Below are 15973 nucleotides of genomic sequence, written 5' to 3'. Positions count from 1 at the left end.
GGAAAAGGCGGCTGACCGTATGTGTTTATTGCAGCGGGTGCGTCTCTGGGCTGTGTGGCAGTCGTTCTTGGGATGAGACTTGGTTTATGTATGAACGATTGCCTCGATGCCAGCGAACTATTGGGAACAGAACAAATTGTTGTTCGGGAGACCGCATCAAACCAAAATGAGGCCCGCCTTCCGCTTCGTGCACCAGAAGGTGGCGAAAGTGAATTGTGTCATAAGTTAATAGTAATCGTAAGTCTGAGTGCTAGCTTTCTTCGCCTTTTCTGTCAGGCCTTCGCGGGTCCCACGCAAGGAGCCACGCAAGATGACAGCCAAAGGGATGTGGCTATTCAGCATGCGGTAGAAATTGGTCTGTCCAATCGACAGCAGGCTTGCGATCTCCTGGGAGCCACAAGAAAGCGAGCTTGGACCCATGGGCCGCGTGACGCAACACTCGCCGAGGTCCGAGAGCGGGAGTCGACGCTCTAGAAAGAAAGACGCTGAGCGGCCGTTCCCACGGCTACGCTCAGACCCCTTCTCGGGTGGACCTTATCGCTGTAGATGCAGCTATTGCAGAAACTTCTTACTGTCGAATCACTCATTGTTGCGGATGATGTTCCCAATGACGGGTCAGGAGAAGCGGTCAAAGCAGTGGGGTCCGTCGCGCCACCCGTCCTCTGTCCGTCATGCTATTGGCCATTGTTTGCACCGACATGGTGAGCTGACCTTGGATCAGCGCCGCCGCCGCCGCCCACAGCAGCCTAGCCCGAGTATCCCTGTGACTCGAGAGCGGTCCCATCAGCTGCAGGAGCTGGGTGAAAGATCATCGCCGCCGTCCGGCGGCGGTACCCTCGGCAAGGCGGCCACCAAAAGGCATGTTCGGAGCAGGAGTGGTGGGCCCCGGCAGCGGGCTGAGGAACCTGGCGCTACAGGCTCGCCGGCCGCAGAGCGCGTCCGCTGCCTCAGAGTCTCAGGCCGGTGGTCAGTTTGAAGACCGAAACGGTGCGGTGGATGACGACGGGGTGTCGCCGATGTTTGACGAGTACATCTTCCGGGCGAGGCAGGATCTGATCGATCGCCGCCGGTCCAAAGCGGAGAGTGTGGATCCGCGCGGTGACGAGGGCTGGAGACGCTGGTCATACCGACTCCGGTTCCGAAAACACCAACGCGGTCGAGTCACAACGAAGCGCACGACTCGAAGCTCACCAAGGGCTATCATGATCGATGAAGACATTGAAGCAGGACCGGCTTCGCCCGAGCTGTCCTCGACAAGCAAGGGTGTCGACGCTAATTTGCTCCCGCAGATCACCACCACGGATCTGGGTCGCCAAAGGAGGAGGAGAAGGAGCCCGAGATGGACGCAGTCGACCGCCTGGTGGAAACGCTGTGGAACAGCATCCCTTGGCTCGTCTTAGGCCTCACGCTCGTGGTGGACATCCCCGCGTCCTTGCTGCTCGGCATCTCGCTGCCGCTCTTCCTCGGCGTGAATCTGGTGACCTTCCTCGCGAGCATCAAGCTGGTCCCCGCCAGGATCCGGCGGTATGCGCATCCAATCCTCACCACGTCTGTGGCCACCGTGCTGCTGCTCTGGCGTCGGCGCGATGCGCGGGTGGTCGTTGAAGCGCACTATAGCATCCTACTCGGTCGATGCCAAGTACACGGTCCTGTGGTCGCTGCATGGGTACACGGGGCCTGTGATCGGCGCGGGCCATGTGCTGTTCTCGACGCTGGATGCGGGCATTGTGTCGCTGGCGATCCCCATGTACCGGCACAGGTGGGATCTGTGGGTGCACCTGGTCGACATGCTCGTCGTGCTCCTGCCGTGCAGCATGCTGAGCCTGTTCGCCTGGCCCACAGTCGCAAGCAGGATCGGCGTCGCGCCCCGAGAGCCCTCGCATTCGCGAGCAGGTTCATGTCCACCCCGCTCGCGATCGAACTCTCGCTCACCATCGGCGCCGACGAAAGCCTCACCGTCGTCCTCGTTGTCATCACGGGCATTCTGTTCTCGATCTTCAAGACCCCTTCTTCCGCCTGTTTGGCTTAAACCCGGACCAGGACGGCCCTCCCTTCTCCCCCGACGGTAGCAACCTGACAAGCACCAGACCCACGCACGCGGACAGGACTATCGCACCATCAGCATCGCCATGGGCAGCACCGCCGGCGCCATCGGCGTAACGAGCCTCAACTCGAAGCCCCGCTCCGTGACCATCTCCTCGCTATCGTTCGTGCTATTTGGCGCGATCCTGGTCATCTTCGCAGTCATCCCACCCATCGTCGATACGCTCAGAACAGAAGTTGCAAGATCCTTGAGCCTTTATTCGACAAGGTCGAGTGTATATCGTTGATCGCTGACAAGGGCGTATAGTCTGACTAGCGAGCTGAATGCTGCATGGTCATCATCGATGCCGAGGTCGTCATCGCTGTCAGAATCAGGCGAAGCGCTGCAATGCTGCGCAGCGGACTGGACTTCAGACAGGCGCTGCGTGTCTGCCGATAGCTTAGCACGATCGTCCAACAAAGCTAGTTCCATGACCTTAAGAATGCTGAGAAGGAGGTGCTGTTTGGCACTCTGGCGCACCATAGTTGCAAGGGATCTTCGAGAAAGAGGTGTGTGAAGGTGTGGCAAGGAGGTGGAACACAGAGATGAGAGAACGCAAGGAGGCTTGGTCAAGGATGTGAGTGATGGGAACGAACAAAGGAAAGTGGGCGCTTTGTCCCTTCTGTTTCGTCCCTGTGTCTGTACTCTGCGACACATGTTGCGATCGCAACCACAACCTCAACGTGCGTCTGCCATACAAACACACACAAACACAACCACTCGGTACTTGGTAAAGTCAACGCTGTCATTGTTGGTACATGCAAGGGTATTGTGAGCATAGGGTACATAATGAGGACCGTGTTGACCATTCTGCGGATCATGAGAAGTGCTGCTGGAGCCTGCTCCAGCCTCCGTATGGGAAGCGTTGCGACCAGCCAAGAGGCGCAACACCTCTGTCATATTCTGGCTCTGAGCTTGCTGCATACGAAGCATGGCAGCGGTCTGCTCCCTCAAGGCATTGCGAGTATCGCTTTCCGCCTGGATCTTGAGCTGCTCCACAGCCGGGCGCATGTCTTCGCGCTTGGTCTTCTCCTGTTCAAGCTGGAGGCGCGTTTGCATAGTCTCCTTCTGAAATCGATCAAATGCGTCGGCAATTGCATCCTTCGTTTGTTCAGCCGCCGCTCGCGTGCGCTTGCCTGCAGAAGTGGGTGTGGTCGTGAAAGCGCTGGAGAACTCGGCTGCTGGAGTGGAGGGAGTCGAACAACGGCGTGTACCCGACGCTGTACCAGATGTGAGCAAATGCATGGGGGTCTCGCTTCGGACGGACTGAGACTGAGACTCAACAGCCCCGCCAGCTGTGAAGTCAAGCATGGCAGGGTGGACTGTGTTGTGCACGAGATCATCGAGAGGCGGAAGACCATGACCGTGACCAGAGTGACCGTCTTTATTGACGTCACGGTCGTGCATGATGGCGGCCTCGTTGCTGCCGTCGTCGAGCGAAGGTGTTGTGAGCAAAGTCGAAGGCTCAGTGACCGGTCACTCATCATAGCGTTTAGCTTGGGAAACCACGGATGCTTGGCAGCAAGCGCAGCACGAGAGACGCGGGTCTGTGCAAAGAAAGCAGAACCCATCCATTCAATACAGCTTGACGCCAAGACATGCGAACGAGATCAAACGTACCGGCTCAGAAGAGTCCATACCTTCGAGAAACCCAGCTGCTGGTAGCGATAGCTTCTTCTTTTGCTTGGAGTAGAGGCCCCTGGGCCAGCGGATTTTGGACTTGATGCGATCAGGCTCGACGTGTTCGGAATTTGGAAAGACCGACTTGAAGATGCTGCGCTCTACAGCAGTCTTGTTGAGCTTACTGAGCTTGTTGATGGGCTCGTCACCTGACATGCGGGAAGGAAGCGGTGCGACTTGGAAGCATGGATTGTTGAACAGGACCGTGACTAGAGTGTTGATGTCCTGAGCAGTCCACATGTAGTTCTTTTTGCCGGCCGTCTCGTGAGACGAAGATGCTCGTGATGCCTGCCTGCCAGGCCTTAAGAGTCGAGGGTTCTGCGACGCAGGAGACGCAGCAGGTTCTTGAGACTCAGCGCCGTCTGCCGAGCTTTGAGTCTGTGATTGCTGATCGGTCGGATGATGCGCATGCGCCTCATCCTCGTCTTCAAATGGACCAGCCATTGTGCGCTTTAGGTGTGGTAAAGGCTCGCACGACCTACGGCGGCAGTCGGAGGGCAAGGATGGCTAGCGAGAATACGGGTCGAAGACGCCTTCAAAGACCTTTCCGCCCGCAAGAGAAAGGAGTGATTTGGTGTTGATATGGTATTACAGGAAGAATTCGGCGCAGCGTAGAAAGGGTCCAAAAAAGGGTCCGCAAGCGGCTGACTTTTTCAAAATCACGGGTCCTGAAGCCACGTGGCTTACCTGCGGTCCACGAGAGGATGGCAAGTCCAGCAGGACCGCAAGCTGCTCGTGGATGCTGGGCTGGATCAACCGAAGATGCAGCCTTCCGAGTTCACTGGCAATCTGGGTCCGTGGGCCCGTCAGCTGGATTGGCATGTCTACTGGGCGGGAAAGCCGGTGGGTGAGATTGGTGAGCTGCGTGGACCTCCACCTTCGGTGCAGATGGGCCAGCAGCGTGATCCACACCCTTGGAAGGGCGGGCACGGCTACATTTGCCAGTGGATCTTTCTTGTTTGCCGGCAGGTGGCTGCGCTGTGGATGCACAACCTGCTCCGTGCTGGCCGTACGACGCAGCAGGTCTTCCATGCTCATGGGCCGGATGTCAGCAAGCCTTACAGCCTCAGCGACAACACAGTCCGGCGGCGTGCCGACCTGTGGGCATTTCTTGTGGCGCTGCTGGTGCACGTCTGGTTTGACGGGGATGCGCTGGGCTACTACGGCAGCAACGAGCCGTGGGACCATCACGGCGTGGATGAAGAGATTGCAGAGGCCCTTCTGGAGATCCGCGACTACTACAATGACAGCGAAGCGGTGGTAGAGGGGGATTCCCATCCGCTTGTCACCGCAGAAGGCACAAGGCTGCTTCTGCAACTCTCGGTCTGCCTTGTCCAGCAGCGGCCGGCCCAGTTTGGTCACACAGAGGAGCTTGCATTGTCGCGGCTCTTTCTGCACCTGTGCGTATCCAGCGACGGCACGCTGAAGCCAGTCAGCGCTGCAACCTCAGACATGGCTGCCCTGCAGTTCTGCTTCCGAGCCGTGCTTCACGAGCACCTGCTGGGTGAAGAGAACGGTGTGTTCTTCACTTTGTCGTTGGGCACCACGGTGGAAGCCATCTCTGCCGAGGTCAAGAAGTATGTCCATCACGACAGCCATTCAGCCAGCGCGTACCTGCAGTCGCTGCACTGCTACGGGACCGTTCTGGCGCAGGAGGATGGCGGAGCGATGGCGTTTCACTGGAGCAAGGACCTCAGCAAGATCTCCTTTGGCTTGGTGGAGATGGCGGTGGATCAGCTTCAAGCGCTGATGCACGGTGCGCAGAAGCAAGCCGCCAAGCTGCTGGCAGAGCTGCGTCTTGTGGGGGCATAGGCGGAGGATGCGCACCTGATCGACCTTGGCTGCGTCAAAGACAGCCTCCGCAACACCCAGCCAGGCTTCCACTTTGCCAATGCAACGTTACCCTCCCCTACGATGCCAAGCATCCTGTGCCGCGCAGTTGGCGGGCATGCGCCTGTGGCCCATGCTTTGCTGGATGCCTACTCGGACGGTCTGGACTTTGATCCCAGTGCGGCTCAGGCATACTTTGCGGTTCACAACGAGTTTACTCGGCTGCTTGCGGTGCTGATTGAACTCAGCAGTGGTCTGCCTGCCCGAGGAACGGAGCTTGCGCAACTGCAGCACACCAACACGCTGCTTAGTCCACGCAACCTCTTTGTGCACGACAGCAGCGTGTTTACCGCTCTGCCCAGCAACAAAGGCACTGGCCGGCAGAGGATCATCCCCCGCTTCTTGCCGCATGGCATTGGTTGCCTGAGATGGAGCAATGCGATAACAGCAATTCCCGGAACACTTACTCCCTCACCTCTCACCTCACCGTTCGCTCTTAGATCCTGACGCCTTTTTTCACACACACACACACACACACACACACACACACACACATATACTCTCTCTCTCCTGCTCGACAAGGAAGATGGCTGCCAGGATGCCGCTGGGGCTCGTCCAACTATTCGATTTGCTATTTCCTCTCCAGCTGGCGCTTTGGCGTCAGTGACCATGTGCGAACCAAAGCTGCCGGAGTTTGGGTTGAATCGCAGGCAGCAGCATGCAAGGTCAGCCAACGTCACTTGACGAGAATTTTGGCGGGGTTGAACGCGGTGGGACCCGATTCATCTGGTTCCAGAGCTGAGAGCTGAAAGTGAGGTTAGCATCGAGGTCGTCTTACGTGAGATTGGACATTTGCAAAGAACCATTGCAATACGCTGGTACCGTCGTTCCAGCGCAGCGAGACAAGTCGAGCTATCTTTTGCCGCCAGGCCGTAAAGAGGTCGATATAGAGAATAGCCGCCATCATATCGAGACCAAGCGTGTCCATAAACTGATCAAGGTGCACCAAAGGAGTGACACTGATATCAAAAGGGCGTAACACCACTGCCGTTCGTTCCTGGGGAAAACGTTCACCGGTTTGGTATAGGTTGGACGAAACAGCAAACAACCTTCCCAGCCAGTCGTACTCGAAAACTTGCGCCTGCGCCCCATCTCGAATGAACGTCTCGTCCAAGAATTGCTAGCCGAAGGCACCCGAGATTGTATCGTGAAAGGAAAGGATGCCGGAATCTGCCGAAGCGCCTCAGGATCCGGCGTCAGCCAACGAAGATCCGGGGCCAGGGGGCGCATCTTGATCCACGGGCGTCCGGAGCCCTTCGAAAGATCATCTTCAAGACCAGAGCAAGCGATGGGGAAAATGATGATAGAGAAGAAGAAACCATTTTGAGAGTCGGGTTAAGAACAAATGCTCACTTTTGGACGTGGAGCGAGGCAAAAGCAGAGAAAGCAGGCGCATAATCAACCAAGGTGATCTTCGGATCATGGTCCGAACAGGGATATTATTAGCCTTGCAGTCAACAGCAAAACGCACTGACCACAGAGGGAGACCCGGTCGCCCGACTTACTCTCCGCGTTCAAGTCATCAGCAGCAGCTACAGTATGCATGCATTCCAGTCCAAGAAGACAGAGCATTCCACCACCACTGAGTGCATGCCGACTGGCTTCAGATGCGGACGATAGCTGCGGGCAAGCCGGAGAGCACGTGGTTTCCAAGATTTATGTGAGATCGTGAAAGAGCAAAGTGCAAATCGGTAAACCACAATCACCACGGTGGAATGGCACAGCGAGCGAGGGTTTGCTCACAATTCCATCATCCCTATCAAAGCCATCTTGCACCCCATTCCCCGTGCCCACGTCGATGAGTAGTACGTTAGGCCCCCTCGAGTACGCTTCACAGGTTTACAACAAAGTCGATGTGCTCTCCCCACCCAAGCAACTCCTATTTGAGGTTGGACTGTGCGAGATCCTCGTCGTCCTTGTGGCCGATCTCGCTGCAGATGAGGACACGTCTACACTCGCCGCATATCAGAACGCGCTCGATGCAATCCGCGTGATAGACCAGAAGGGGACACCGCAGTCCAAGAGGCTAGTCAAGATGGCTCGTCAAACTGTCGAAGCACTCATCCCCGATGATGACGACGCACGCGCTTGGCGCTGGACAACGGCGCTCTGGCAGAACGCCGGCATCAGCATCTATTACACATGCGGCGTCGTTCTTGGTGATCAACAGTCAGGGTTCCCACTTACTCACTACATCGAAGCGATGGACCACATTATCCAAGTCACCAGCAGTCTCAACACCCCGCTCCCGCTCTCACTCATCCAACTCCCGCCCATCATGCTGCACGCGCACCACATGATCACCGACATGATCCAAACATTGGAATCCCTCGTCCTTTCCCCGGACGCCGTCGCCGAATACTACAAACAAGTCGACGATGGTGGCCACTCCTTGGCTTCCATGGCAAAACAACTCCGTGACGAGGCCAGGAACCGTGGTGTCAAGATCTGACCGAGCTTTCACTTTGTTGGTCCACCAAGCTCGTGTACGTTTCGAACCCAGCCGGGAGCATAACAAACACTCGAGAATCCCGATTCTATTGCGATCGAACCTCTCCTGAATGCACTGTCCCGACGGTACGACATAGAAAGCTGAGATACGAAGATTCAGCAAATCAAGTTTCATGATCACAAACGACCTATCGACACAGTGTCGCTGCGAAACAATTTGACCTGGCTTGACAGAAGATCTTCGTGACTATGTTCGCTTCTGCCTGGCCCTAGCCCTAGCCCTAGGGGAGTGGCCGTTTGCAGTGGAGCGGCCGTGGCCGCTCCTGCCAAAATCGCAAAACCTAACCTTTGAAGGGGAAAAAAGGGCGCGGCCGTTTGTTTAATATAATAAATACAAGTTTTTGGGACAGGGGGCTAGCGTTGCGGGATGGAAGAAAATTGATAGAGGCTGGCTACTTTCTGGAGATTAGAGAAGATATGTCTGACAATTTACACGAAGAAATCTGCTAACTTGTGATCAATGTGACGGATTCATCGCTTGGTTTGCTCGCACGCGACTTCGTTGCAGGCCGAAGTCCCAAGCGATAAACTGACTTCGCGCACTGTCGACGATTTGTTATTAGCCCAGCGACACTGTGTCGCTAGGAACCCTTATAGTGGAGCCAAACGCATGGTCAAGGCAGCATCGCCAAGGACTTGCTCGCCGAAGCATCGCTCAAGCAGAAAGATCTTCCTCGCTCGCTCCAAGCGCTTGATCAGAGCTGCTCGAGATATCTCTGCTCCTCGTACCCACCCTTCCATCACCCTCTCCATGATCGCAAATCCTGCTTGGTGGAACACCTTTGTTTCAGGCACGGTGGGTCTCCCTTCGCTGTTCCGTGCAACGAGCTTGACGAAGAAGTACCCGAGCTGTACATAGGCCTCGTGCACTCTTCTTGTTGCCGATCGGTGTTCGTTCTCCCTGTCAAGGAGCTGACCACGCACGTCTCTAACAACGGCTGTGGTGAAGTTACTCTGAAATTCATGTTCTACAAGCGCGCTGGCAGGTTGGACCACGGTATCGTAGCAGAAGCAACGAGGCTTTTGCGATAGTATGCTGCTTGTTGAAAGCTTCTGCAGGAAGACTGTATGCCGCCCGAGCTTCTTGAGCTGCTGCTCTCGCATGTCTCTTCTTCTTCGCTCCTCGACGCTGCCGTTGGTTCGTCGATGCTCCTCGACATTCTGACGACTTTGCAGTGGTTGGCGTTCGCGCGGAAGTCTCCGAAAGACGAGTCTGTTCGGCCCCATTCTGCGTGTCAGCCACTAATGTAGGACGCCGAACAGAACCTTCGAAGATAAACTCACCCGATACCCTTCACCGCGATACATGTAGCTGAAATACTGCGATCCATAGTCACGCCGTTCGGTCCGAATGTCACTTCACGAAGGGCACTGAGGATTGCCGCAAAGATGATCGCAACGTTCTCTGCGCCATTCGTAGGGTCAGAAGGCGCTATTTACGTTCGAACATACTCGATAAGTTCGAACATTCCAGGAACCGCCTCGAAGTCTTGAGGGGAAACCCTGAGATCGGTGTACAAAGGCGTGGCGGAGCGAATTGCAGAGTTGTCAGCTTCCATGGCGACCTCGCCAAAGGCAAAAAAATCCGTTTGTCCACCTCCTAATGGACACGTCCCCAACTTATCTTGTCAATCTTGAATGTGGTCGGAATATATACACGTGTATGGTTGCCTTTGTTCCGGGACCCTTTCGAAGCTGAGCAGCTACTGTGCCAATTGAAAAGACAGCTGAGACCAAGCGCAAGACATTCTTGCCGTTGGTACACTTCCGCTCAGGAGAGCAATTGCAACCGTGAATGAAAGGCCAGAAATCTGCCACCTTGCGTAGATTATGGGATGTTCCCCGCGCGAGGCCCATGTTACGGAGTTGGCTGCCCAGTATGTGCTTTCCATACCATCGCATCGACAGAAGGCCGATAATCTCTGTGTGGTCCTCAGAAAAGCTTGGACCCATGGAACCGGTCACGCCACATCCGTCGAGGCCCAAGAGCGGGAAGCTAGTTTCTTATGAGGGACAACACTGAAACACGCTCAGATCCTTTCTCGCTCTGACTGTGTCGTTGTGGTTGCGGTGACGCTTGCATATCGACACTTCTTATAGTCGAACAACTAAACACTAGCAGTACGGCGGCAGTCCGATTCCTGAGGAACTGGACAGGCCTCGAACGACGCGAACCTCCGCGAAGTCATCCGTCAGGAGTCTTTCAACTAGGACCAACGGCTGACATAATGCACGCGGCTATGGTGAGGCAGCAAGACACTGCACCTATGTCGGCCTGGGGATGCTGGCGCCTTCGTCGCTTGGGATGATTGCCATGATGGCACAGATTCCGGCAAGGGTACCATTGATTATAATGGAGCTCGTGTCAGCTTCAAAAGTCGAAAATCTATCCGGCCATGTCCGATGTCACTCTCTGCCACTGTTGCATGTAGGGTTAATAGAGGCCGGGTGAATTGAGAACTCGATTCATGGCCGTGATCGTATCCTGATAGGCGAGCACTTTCTTCAAGCCAATCACGAGAAGCGCTGAAGCCATGCGCAGCACAACATGCACATAGTCCCACAACACGACGCACATGGATTGCAGATCGATGTGGCTGGTTGCGCGTTGGGAATAGCCGCCAAATTGCAAAATAATGATGAGCACACAGCTGGTAGCCTGTAAGATCGTGTCTCGCCCCCATACCCCTCTCCCCACCTTGCTGTCGCCCAGGGATCTGAGCCTTTGTGCCAGGACTGATGCGGTTTGAGTGCTTCTGCTAGGCCAGTGATGCCTTCGCCGAGGATGATGAGACCGAAGAGAACCAGTCGCTCCGGCAGCGCACCACTCCCGAGCGGACAAAAAGTGTGCGAAGCTCATGCACGGCACGGCTGCCGCTTAGTCAGCTTGTTGCACAAATAGCGGGCAGTCTCCGCTGTCGCCTGAAACAACGGCGTTCCTACGAAACGCGTGCGACATATTGAAAATGAACCCGTAATCCATGATCTACAAGTTGTTGAAGGTCTGCGTGTATCAATCATCTGTCGGAAGCTTCTTGTGGTTGAATACAACCAAAGTGCCAGCGTATTGGAGGTGCGAACCTTGCAAGTGCAGGCAGAAAATTTACTTTTTTCGCGGTACAAGTTTTTTTGGGATTGCTCGACACCTACTGATGCCGCAATAGTTAAGCTTGAAGCATCGACACAAAACACTAAGTTCCGTGTTTACCAAGCCACGCCGTTACGCTAGAGAATGGAGTTTTGCCGCCAACAGTTGCAACGATATCATTTTACTTTAGTCAGATAGCTCTTGACGAACGTGCTCAACATCAAAATTAGTTTATTTTTTCGTGATTTGTACCGTCGTACTTTAAGAACAAAGACCAGGTGTTTGCTGTGGTCGTTTATACACGATTTCATACTTGTGTAATTAGTGAAGTATGCTCCGACACAATTAACATTCGGACTTACGTCCGTACATATGTCATGGCATACATGCGTCTGTACGGATGTATCACCTGGAACATGAGATGATTAAGTCACAAAATCGTAGGTCAGCTTCCTTACAGTCACGCGAGTCTTAGTCGTGACCTAGACGAATGCTGAACATTTATATAGCAATAGCGAAAATCATAGGTACACATTTACAGCTGCTTTATCGGCATAACCCGAGTCAAAAAATTACTCATGATATAAATTTTGTTACAAATCGCACCGCCTATCCCCACTACACTGAGTTCCAAAGAGTGGAGATTCATCTGACTTTTCACATCCTGCAAAAATGATATTCGTGACTATATTCAATAATGAGATGACTTGGTCTTGCTTTCGCGTCAACCAAAAAGAAACATGATTTTTGTGCTTGACCATATGAAGCACTTGCGTGTTCTCATTGATATGCCCAACAGGCGAGGAGTAGCATCAGCTCGGTACGGTGTATTGCAAGAAGTATAAGAGTACATCAGCTGGGAATATTTAACAATAAACTTAAGGCACTTGGATAGATGTTCTATGGGGCCGAAAAGATGAGCCAATACAGCTGTTTGATTATGAAATCCTTGCAAGAAAAACTAAGCGCGGTGACGAGCGCCCTCTAATCTCCAGACGACCCTAAAAGAGCTAGCGATTTAGCCCGTCACGACCAAGCAGGCAAACTTCGACTTGAATAACGTTAAGCAACAGCAGGACCAAACATCCTCATTGTTCGCAGCTGGCTCCGGTCCCTTTCTCCTTACATTATATATAAGTTACCTCGTCACACATCAGTCGCATTGTCAACCATCTCCATTCCAATCATGCCACCCCCCTAGAAGCGACGCCAGCATGTCGACTCGCAGCAACGAGAGAAGGTCATCAAGATGGTGTTTTCCGAGGGTATGACAAATGCCGAGGTGGCAAAGAGCCTGAGGTACCCGTACACCACGGTGAGCACCATCATCGACAAATTCGGAAAGACTGGAACCATTGCAGCCCATAGGAAGAGCGGCGGTGCTTTCCGTGGGTCCAAAGTCAGTGAGGAGCATATCGACCACATCTGCAACTTTGTAGCGGGCAAGGCCGCTGCTCTGCTTGATGAGATCCAACAAAACCTCAAGGATCATGGTGGGCCTCGCTATGGCGCTGGGCCTGAGGTCTCAATAAGCCATCTGCACCATATACTCAAGCAACGATGTCACATCACACTCAAACGACAACATCAGGAACATGAAAGCTACAACAACACCAAGACTATTGAGAACCGCAAGAAGTGGACGCACTGGTTCCGGACCCAGGGACGGTCCTTCGAAGATGCCATCTTCTTTGACGAGGCCGGCTTCAACCTGCACTCAAAGCGCACCTACGGTCGCAGCAAGGTAGGCGATCGAGCACAGCGAGAGGGCCGGCCTGCAAACCGCCAGAAAAACATGTCGCTCCTTGTTGCTGTTGGAAAGGATGGCATCATTGCAAGTGAGGTCCTGCTTGGCGCCTACAACACTGAGCGCTTCTGCAGCTTCCTTGACAACAAGCTCCTGCCGCTTGTTGCTGGCCAACGGCGAGTCTTTATGATGGACAATGCCAGCTTTCACCGGTCCTTTGACACAAAGCAACGCATCACACATGCTGGGCATGAGGCCCACTATCTCCCAGCTTACTCGCCGTGGCTCAACATCACAGAGAAGGTATTCAGCAAGGTCAAGCCTGCAGTCAGCCGCGAAGATATCAGAAGTCATGGTACACTGGCAGCATGTATATTACATCATGTCAATACAGTCACAGCAGAGGATTGCCTTGGATGGCTGCGAGAGTCCAATCGATGGAGGCTTGTAGCTGAGCAAGGGCAGCCACTTGGCCCGGAACACGATGCTCGTGAAGCTCTTGCGAGGCTAGGGTTGCTGGAGGACAACTTTGACGATGCCTATGTGCAGCAGTACTCCTCGCCAGTTGATTCTGATCAGGCACTGTTGACAGAGGAGGAGGAGGAGGAGGAGGAGGAGGAGGAGGAGGAGGAGGAGGAGGAGGAGGAGGAGGAGGAGGAGGATGTCGAGCCCATCCTTTCTTGGTAGATACCGTAGCTCAATTGAACTTCATTGCTTGCGATCATGCGGTGTCAACACTACGTTGTACAGCCAAAGTTACGACCTCCTCCAATCAGTACGTTAAAAAATTGCATGTTATGTAGAGTGTCAAAAGTTACACGTAGCGAGAGACTACGTACAGTGAAATTTACGATGAATGACCCTAAGTCACCAAGTCATCCCGAAAAGGGAAATAAACTGCGGTAGCTATGTCCTCGCTTTAACTTACAAAGGAGCTCCCCGAACGCACCTGTGTCAACTCAGACCATCTCGACCGCATCCACACAGCTCTTCCTACATATGCCAAGAAAAATTAGAGGTATCTACAGGACAAGATACTGAGTGACGTGACATAAGACCCTGCTTTCGTTGCTATTTGTGGCCTTTACGGCGCCATTGTTGCTCTGTGACATTGTTTGCGCCCTACCTTTCGATAACAGTTCTCTCCGCCCGACACAAGAGGTCCAAACCCTTCATTGGAGGTTGCCGTATTCTTACCGCGGGCACACCTGCAACGGCGGTTCCTGTTAAAGAGGAGGCACTTGCGACCATACAGGTACACGGGCGAGGGTGGCCCTGGGGGTCGCTGGATTCAGGTTTTTGACTGCAGCATCAATCGCGAATGTGGACGTGAAGGAGGCGCATCGCTCCTCAAGAAGGAAGTGCAAGCCGTGCGAAACATCCAGAAGGGCGTAGATGGCGCAGCTCGGCTGAAGCTTCTGCTTTCCGAAACTTCGACAGATCGCGCCTGTGCCCTGTACTGTACGTCCTCTTACATGTCCGCATCAGTAGTCGATAAGGCGAACCACAACCAAACGATCGCAATTGGTTCTTCTTTTCGCAACTGAACCAGCGTGACGTTCCAGGCAGTTCGTTTGCCAATGCTCGTTCTGGTCTGCGAGGGAAGGAAGCACGCGGTCGTGTTGAGGAGAAGCGTAGCTTTCTCATTTACGTGTATACACCCTTCGTTCGCCGTAGGTGCTAGCACAAAATTGCTTCGTTTGACATCGATCGAAAGCTGGTTTCTTCGGCCAACGCTCAAGAGCGTCCAGTCTGCGGGGCTTCAAAAAAGGGTGAGCGGCACGTATGGACCATCGCCACCACTCACACGGTAAGTTCAATGATCGATTAGAAGAAAATTCTGGAAAGAGGTGTCAAGAAAGCGGGCTGCACTCTCTTTGCGGGATAAGCATCACACGTTGGAGATTTTTGTACCGGAATCCGTCTCAACGACTTATTGATGTTTAAGTTACTGTTCAAATGCGATTTGGTCACAGATCGAAATCCTAATCAAGGCGCTGAAGCAAGTCTGTGTACTGTCGGCAATCTGGTTTTGCGCATGACACGGTGACGCCAGCATCATTCGACAGGAAGGACGGGCTTAAATTTCTTGGTCGCCGGCGCGTGCAGACCGGCCCTCCGACCTGTGATCGACTTGGTCGCTGTTAGTAACGCTCGAGCGCAACAAGATCGAGAAAGCCTGGAAAGTGGTTCTGTCCACCAAACGCATCGTCAAGGCGTCGCTGTCAAGGACCTGCCCGCCGAAGCATCGCACAAGCAGAAAGATCTTCCTCGCTCGCTCGAGGCGCTTGATCAGACCGGAGTGAGACAGCTCAGCCCTTCGTGACCACCCTTCCATCGCCCTCTCCATAATCGCGAATCCAGCTTGATGGAAGGCCTTTGTTTCGGGCGACGGCGGACTTCCTTCGCTAATTTGTGCAACGAGCCTGACGAAACAACTGCCAAGCTGCGCATAGGCCTCGTATACTCTCTTCATTGCCGACGTGTATTCGGTCTCTCGATCGAGGAGCTGACCCAGCACATCTCTTACCGCAGCGGCAGTGAAGTTGCTCGGAGCTTCATGTTCTGCCGCGGAGCTGGCAGGCCCAGCCAAAGCGTCACAGAGCATGGGTGATGAGATTTGTGCAACAGTATGCTGCTTCTTGAAAAGCTTCCACAGGAAGACTGCATGTCGCCTGCAAGCTTCTTGAGCTGCAGCGCTAGCTTGACGCTTTCCTTTCGATCCTCGACGACCCTTTTGCTTCTTCGATGCTGCTTCCACCGAAGGCTTTGCAGCGATTGGCGCTTGGAAGGATCTTGCCGAAAGTAGGATCTTCGTATCCTCAATCTACGAGTCAGCCACTTGTGTACAATTTCGAAGAGAGTTTCCACAGGTAGACTCACCCTATAGCTTTCACCGCGATACATGTAGCTGAAGTGTTGCGATCGATTGCCAGTCCGTTCAGTCTGAACCCCACTTGCGCGAAGGGCAAGG

The 15973-nt window shown here is 54.0% G+C and overlaps 5 protein-coding genes across 5 annotated transcripts; 4 read left to right on the top strand and 1 right to left on the bottom strand.

Annotated features, from left to right (window-relative positions):
- Positions 1 to 860: 860 nt before the first annotated feature.
- EX895_002992 (uncharacterized protein) lies at positions 861 to 2029 on the top strand (the record flags this gene model as incomplete). Its single annotated transcript, XM_029883590.1, has 2 exons — positions 861 to 1308; positions 1401 to 2029. 2 exons carry the CDS (start codon positions 861 to 863, stop codon positions 2027 to 2029), a joined length of 1077 nt encoding a protein of 358 aa, XP_029739881.1.
- Positions 2030 to 2761: 732 nt separating this feature from the next.
- EX895_002991 (uncharacterized protein) lies at positions 2762 to 4207 on the bottom strand (the record flags this gene model as incomplete). The annotated part of the gene is made up of 3 exons (XM_029883589.1): positions 2762 to 3506; positions 3590 to 3630; positions 3704 to 4207. The coding sequence occupies 3 exons, from the start codon at positions 4205 to 4207 to the stop codon at positions 2762 to 2764; spliced, it is 1290 nt and encodes a 429-aa protein (XP_029739880.1).
- Positions 4208 to 4525: 318 nt separating this feature from the next.
- EX895_002990 (uncharacterized protein) lies at positions 4526 to 5575 on the top strand (the record flags this gene model as incomplete). Its single annotated transcript, XM_029883588.1, has 1 exon — positions 4526 to 5575. One exon carries the CDS (start codon positions 4526 to 4528, stop codon positions 5573 to 5575), a length of 1050 nt encoding a protein of 349 aa, XP_029739879.1.
- Positions 5576 to 7451: 1876 nt separating this feature from the next.
- Positions 7452 to 8105, top strand: EX895_002989 (uncharacterized protein; the record flags this gene model as incomplete). Its single annotated transcript, XM_029883587.1, has 1 exon — positions 7452 to 8105. The coding sequence occupies one exon, from the start codon at positions 7452 to 7454 to the stop codon at positions 8103 to 8105; it is 654 nt and encodes a 217-aa protein (XP_029739878.1).
- A 4396-nt stretch (positions 8106 to 12501) lies between these two features.
- EX895_002988 (uncharacterized protein) lies at positions 12502 to 13686 on the top strand (the record flags this gene model as incomplete). The annotated part of the gene is made up of 1 exon (XM_029883586.1): positions 12502 to 13686. One exon carries the CDS (start codon positions 12502 to 12504, stop codon positions 13684 to 13686), a length of 1185 nt encoding a protein of 394 aa, XP_029739877.1.
- Positions 13687 to 15973: the final 2287 nt, after the last annotated feature.

The sequence above is a fragment of the Sporisorium graminicola genome, chromosome SGRAM_19 (assembly GCF_005498985.1).
Source record: "Sporisorium graminicola strain CBS 10092 chromosome SGRAM_19, whole genome shotgun sequence".
In the NCBI taxonomy this organism is placed as follows: Eukaryota; Fungi; Basidiomycota; class Ustilaginomycetes; order Ustilaginales; family Ustilaginaceae; genus Sporisorium; species Sporisorium graminicola.
Note: the sequence above shows the minus strand (reverse complement) of the source record. Positions and strands in the feature narration are given on the sequence as shown.